Source organism: Mesoplodon bidens (genome assembly GCF_964165515.1).
Source record: "Mesoplodon bidens genome assembly, contig: HAP1_SCAFFOLD_757, whole genome shotgun sequence".
Lineage (NCBI taxonomy): Eukaryota > Metazoa > Chordata > Mammalia > Artiodactyla > Ziphiidae > Mesoplodon > Mesoplodon bidens.
Window position 1 is genome coordinate 98,410 of NW_027671463.1, and position 6,000 is coordinate 104,409.

At 43.3% G+C, this 6,000-nt stretch overlaps 1 protein-coding gene across 1 annotated transcript; it reads left to right on the top strand.

The window, feature by feature from the left end:
* Positions 1 to 1,534: 1,534 nt before the first annotated feature.
* Positions 1,535 to 4,720, top strand: LOC308611325 (UDP-N-acetylglucosamine--peptide N-acetylglucosaminyltransferase 110 kDa subunit-like; the record flags this gene model as incomplete). Its single annotated transcript, XM_081260152.1, has 1 exon — positions 1,535 to 4,720. Exon 1 carries the CDS (start codon positions 1,580 to 1,582, stop codon positions 4,718 to 4,720), a length of 3,141 nt encoding a protein of 1,046 aa, XP_081116278.1. The 5' UTR covers positions 1,535 to 1,579.
* Positions 4,721 to 6,000: the final 1,280 nt, after the last annotated feature.

Genomic DNA, 6,000 nt, shown 5'->3' on the forward strand with positions numbered 1-6,000 from the left:
CATTGGCAGGTGGCTTCCTAACCACTGTGCCATCAGGGAAGCCCCTGGAGTTTATTGTTTTTTTGTTTTTTTGTGTTTGCGGTATGCTGGCCTCTCACTGTTGTGGCCTCTCCCCGTTGCAGGGCACAGGCTCCGGACATGCAGGATCAGTGGCCATGGCTCACGGGCCTAGCCGCTCCACGGCATTTGGGATCTTCCCGGACCGGGGCACGAACCCGTGTCCCCTGCATCGGCAGGCAGACTCTCAACCACTGCACCACCAGGGAAGCCCTGGAGTATATTCTTGACAGAAGGAAATGTCCGTTTTGACTAAGCATTGAAGAAAACTGAATCTTTGACTTATCTTTCACATGCCTGATGATTGAAATAATTTTCCACAGAATAACTTCTGGTTTTATACTTTTCAGTTCTTTTTTTCTTCTTCAAATGCACATGCTTTGAGAGCTGTGAAGTGCAAGACATGGCTATATTGTAAGGTGGTTTTTGTCCTTACGCTTCTGTGTCTTGTGCTAGTTAAGTCAGTAGAGTAGTCAGTAAGAGTACTGGAAGTTATTCCTGTAATGGGATATTATATAGTCAATTACATATGGTGGTGTCTGAAAATCACATAATAGCCTCACTTAAAACATCTCCTTAGCCAGGTTTCAAAAAAGCCTGTGACCAATCCAATATGATCCAACATAGCGGACTATGATAGAAGGAAAATTGGCAAAGAAATAGACGCTGGTCTTACCTGATGGAAGTTAAAATATCTCACTTTTGACAATTTTGCAAAAACCTATAATTACATGAACTAATTTCTAGGGTTCTTCGTAGGACCTAAAAAGGAACCCATAGAGTTGTGGAACAACAATAGAAGCTACTGTGATGAGAAGCCCCGGCACCACAACAAAGAGTAGCCCCCGCTCACCTCAACTAGAGAAAGCCTGCACGCAGCACTGAAGACCCAATGCAGCCAAAATAAAAATAAATAAATAAAAATAAATAAATTTATCTTTTAAAAAGTAATACTCAGGTTTGAGTCATGAGAAATTTGATGAGGAGAAATTAGCTAATGTTTTCAGAACTTTTAAAATATCAAACTCAGTCTCTAAGATTTTAGCATCATATACAACATCGGTTACTTATTAGTGGTTTGGGAAGGCCAATTTAAAATTTTCTCATCTTACTGTATTGAAATTCATGGCCCTAATGTTTTCCACGTTGACTATATGAATGATGAAGAAAAGTCAATCATGTATCTCATTTCCAACTGGACAGAAAACAATATTTTAAAAAGTGTTTGGACTACTGACTTTTGATTTCTTGTAAGGCAAATGGATAGGTAATTTTTATTCCCTGATTAGCAGAAAAATGGTGGAAGAGGGCAGGGTTAAGAATTAAGATTTCAAGAGCATGAGAGGTAGATGGCCAACCAGAGTTCCTAAGGTTCGGTGCCTGTAACCGTTGCCGCCGCTTAAGCCTGCCAAAGCAGTGGTACGGCTGCTGCGCTCGTGTTTGCTACTAGAAACATTCTTGCCAGTAGTGGCGGCAGCGGGACTCAATTACCCCCTTTTTTCACTCTCTCCAGAAGCTCCAGATGGCGTCTTCCGTGGGCAACGTGGCCGACAGCACAGAACCAACGAAATGTATGCTTTCCTTCCAAGGGTTAGCTGAGTTGGCACATCGAGAATATCAGGCAGGAGATTTTGAGACAGCTGAGAGACACTGCATGCAGCTCTGGAGACAAGAGCCAGGCAATACTGGTGTACTTTTATTACTTTCATCTCTACACTTCCAGTGTCAAAGGCTGGACAGATCTGCCCACTTTAGTACTCTGGCAATTAAACAGAACCCTCTTCTGGCAGAAGCCTATTCGAATTTGGGGAATGTGTACAAGGAAAGAGGGCAGTTGCAGGAAGCAACTGAGCATTACTGGCATGCATTGCATCTCAAACCAGATTTCATCGATGGTTATATTAACCTGGCAGCCGCATTGGTAGCAGCAGGCGACATGGAAGGGGCAGTACAAGCTTACGTCTCTGCTCTTCAGTACAATCCTTATTTGTACTGTGTTCGCAGTGACCTGGGGAACCTGCTCAAAGCCCTGGGTGGCTTAGAAGAAGCCAAGGCATGTTATTTGAAAGCAATTGAGACGCAACCGAACTTTGCAGTAGCTTGGAGTAATCTTGGCTGTGTTTTCAATGCACAAGGGGAGATTTGGCTTGCAATTCATCACTTTGAAAAGGCTGTCACCCTTGACCCCAATTTTCTGGATGCTTATATCAATTTAGGAAATGTCTTCAATGAGGCACGGATTTTTGACAGAGCTGTGGCAGCTTACCTTCGTGCCCTAAGCTTGAGTCCAAATCATGCAGTGGTACATGGCAACCTGGCTTGTGTATACTATGAGCAAGGCCTGATGGATCTGGCAATAGACACCTACAGGCGAGCTATTGAATTGCAACCACATTTCCCTGATGCTTACTGCAACCTAGGAAACGCTCTCAAAGAGAAGGGCAGTGTTGCTGAAGCAGAAGATTGTTATCATACAGCTCTCCGGCTGTGTCCCACCCATGCAGACTCTCTGAATAACCTAGCCAATATCAAAGGAGAACAGGGAAACAGTGAAGAGGCAGTTCGCTTGTATCGTAAAGCATTAGAGCTCTGCCCAGACTTTGCTGATGCCCATTCAAATTTAGCAAGTGTATTGAAGCAGCAGGGAAAACTGCACGAAGCTCTGATGCATTATAAGGAGGCTATTCGAATCAGTCCTACCTTTGCTGATGCCTACTGCAATATGGGAAACACCCTACGGGAGATGCAGGATGTTCAGGGAGCCTTGCAGTGTTATACTCGTGCCGTTCAGATCAGCCCTGCATTTGCGGATGCCCACAGCAATCTGGCTTCCATTCACCACGATTCAGGGAATATTCCAGAAGCAATTGCTTCTTATCGCACTGTTCTGAAGCTTCAACCTGACTTTCCTGACGCTTATTGTAATTTGGCTCATTGCCTGCAGGTTGTCTGTGATTGGACAGACTATGATGAGCGAATGAAGAAGTTGGTCAGCATTGTGGCTGACCAGTTGGAGAGGAATAGGTTGCCTTCTGTGCAGCCTCATCATAGTATGCTCTATCCTCTTTCTCATGGCTTCAGGAAGGCTATTGCTGAGAGGCATGGGAACCTCTGCTTGGCTAATATAAGTGTCCTTCATAAACCACCGTATGAACATCCAAAAGACCTGAAGCTCAGTGATGGTCGACTGCGTGTAGGATACGTGAGTTCTGACTTTGGGAATCATCCTACTTCTCATCTTATGCAGTCCATTCCAGGCATGCACAATCCTGATAAATTTGAGATATTCTGTTATGGCCTGAGCCCACATGATGGCACAAACTTCCGAGCGAAGGTGATGGCAGAAGCCAATCATTTCATTGATCTTTCTCAGATTCCATGCAATGGGAAAGCAGCTGATCGCATCCATCAAGATGGTATACACATCCTCGTAAATCTGAATGGTTATACCAGGGGTGCTCGAAATGAACTCTTTGCTCTCAGGCCAGCTCCTATTCAGGCAATGTGGCTGGGGTACCCTGGGACTAGTGGCGCGCTTTTCATGGATTATATCATCACTGATCAGGAAACTTCACCTGCTGAAGTTGCTGAGCAGTATTCTGAGAAACTGGCTTATATGCCCCATACTTTCTTTATTGGTGATCATGCTAATATGTTTCCTCACCTGAAGAAAAAAGCCGTCATCGATTTTAAGTCCAATGGGCACATTTATGACAATCGGATTGTGCTGAATGGCATCGACCTCCAAGCATTTCTTGATAGTCTATCAGATGTGCAAATAGTCAAGATGAAATGTCCTGATGGAGAAGACAACGCAGACAGCAGTAATACAACTCTTAATATGCCTGTCATTCCTATGAATACTGTTGCAGAAGCAGTTATTGAAATGATTAACAGAGGACAAATTCAGGTTACAATTAATGGATTCAGTATTAGCAATGGACTGGCAACTACCCTGATCAACAATAAGGCTGCCACTGGAGAGGAGGTTCCCCGTACCATTATTGTAACCACACGTTCTCAGTACGGGTTACCGGAAGATGCCATTGTGTACTGTAACTTTAATCAGTTATACAAACTTGACCCATCTACTTTGCAGATGTGGGCAAATATTCTGAAGCGTGTTCCCAATAGTGTACTGTGGCTGTTGCGTTTTCCAGCAGCAGGAGAAGCTAATATTCAACAGTACGCACAAAATATGGGCCTTCCCCCGAACCGTATCATTTTTTCCCCTGTTGCTCCTAAAGAGGAACATGTTCGGAGAGGCCAGCTGGCTGATGTCTGCTTGGACACTCCACTCTGTAATGGACACACCACAGGGATGGACGTCCTTTGGGCAGGGACCCCCATGGTGACTCTGCCAGGAGAGACTCTTGCTTCCCGAGTTGCAGCTTCCCAGCTCACTTGTTTAGGCTGTCTTGAGCTGATTGCTAAAAATAGACAAGAATATGAAGAGATAGCTGTGAAACTGGGAACTGATGTAGAATACCTGAAGAAAATTCGTGGCAAAGTGTGGAAGCAGAGAACATCTAGCCCTCTGTTCAACACCAGACAATACACGATGGAACTAGAGCGGCTCTATCTACAGATGTGGGAGCATTATGCAGCTGGCAACAAACCTGATGACATGATTAAGCCTGTTGAAGTCACTGAGTCAGCCTAAATAATGACTGTGTGCCCAGGAGAATTACCCCTGTAGCTGAGCCTCAACCTTCTGGGGGAAAGGGAACTACTTTTTCAATATCATGTTGCAGATGGGTGACACACAATGATAAGAAATAGCACAGCCAGACTCGCTTCCTGCATGATCATGACAGGGAGAGACACAAGAGATGGGAAACTGCTGTTCCACAAGGGGATTCCATCGAATTTTGCTGCAGCCAGGTGTCTGGAAGGTCTGGAAGGTAAGTCTGGAAGGTCTGATCTCCCTTGGTCTTCCAGGGGATGGATGGTTAGTGTGGAAGGGAGATAGAGATTGCCCAGCCATTTTGTGATTATCATGGCTGGATTGAGTCTTCTGAATTAATTTTTTTCTTTCTATTTTGGGTATTGGAGCTTTTAAAAATGTTTGGTTTCAGGTATTTTTATTCATGTGAAGTGTATATGATTCTCTTGAGATAAGGTGTTAAGCTGAAATATTCCTTGTTTTAGTTTCTGAACTCTACAGATAAATGGGGACTTTGCTGGTGTAGTCTTTTTCTAGGTTTTATAAACCGTTTGAGCCTGTATCAGTCATTTTAGTGTCTGACATAACGTTTGGAACTCTCAGTGCTTTGTTGGTTTGTAGATGATGGCCTCAATTCTTTTTCTGGTCCGTTTCCTTCTTCCCTTCCCCCCACTTTAAAAATTCTCCTGTAACTTGGCTAACAAAAAACCAAGTCTGATTCAAAACCTCCCAGAGTGTTTCTCTTAAACACATCATCTGGTGCCAAATGAAGACTCTTAGGAGTGCTTATTAATTATGAAGGGCACAGTTGTGGTACTGTCACTGATGATAATAATAATGGATTTTTGGCCTAGAGTTTTGTCCTATTTCACCAGTGTTTTACTGTTGACTGCCCCTCTATGCTGCTTCCAAAAGTGATAGTGTGTGATAAGATGTTTACTTTCATTTCTAAAGTTTGTTTTTTTTAGGTGAGTCCTGTTCTTCCTTTTTCTTTCAGCAGAAATGAAATTCCAGGTAAGTATAAGTATTCAAATATTTGATCAGTAATTCACAGTTATCTCCAGTACATTAAATAACTTTCATCAAAAAACATGTTATAGGTAAAAAGTTCTGAAGGACCAGCTATGTATACGATAATTATGTTTCAGGCCTTCTAGGGTATTATATATAATAACTTGTCTTCTGGTCGTGGTCTTGAAGTCTTTATGGATTCAGCCTCAGTAGTAGCGAACTGCACTGCTACTTGGTTTGGAGTACAAATTAGACTTTAACCCTCC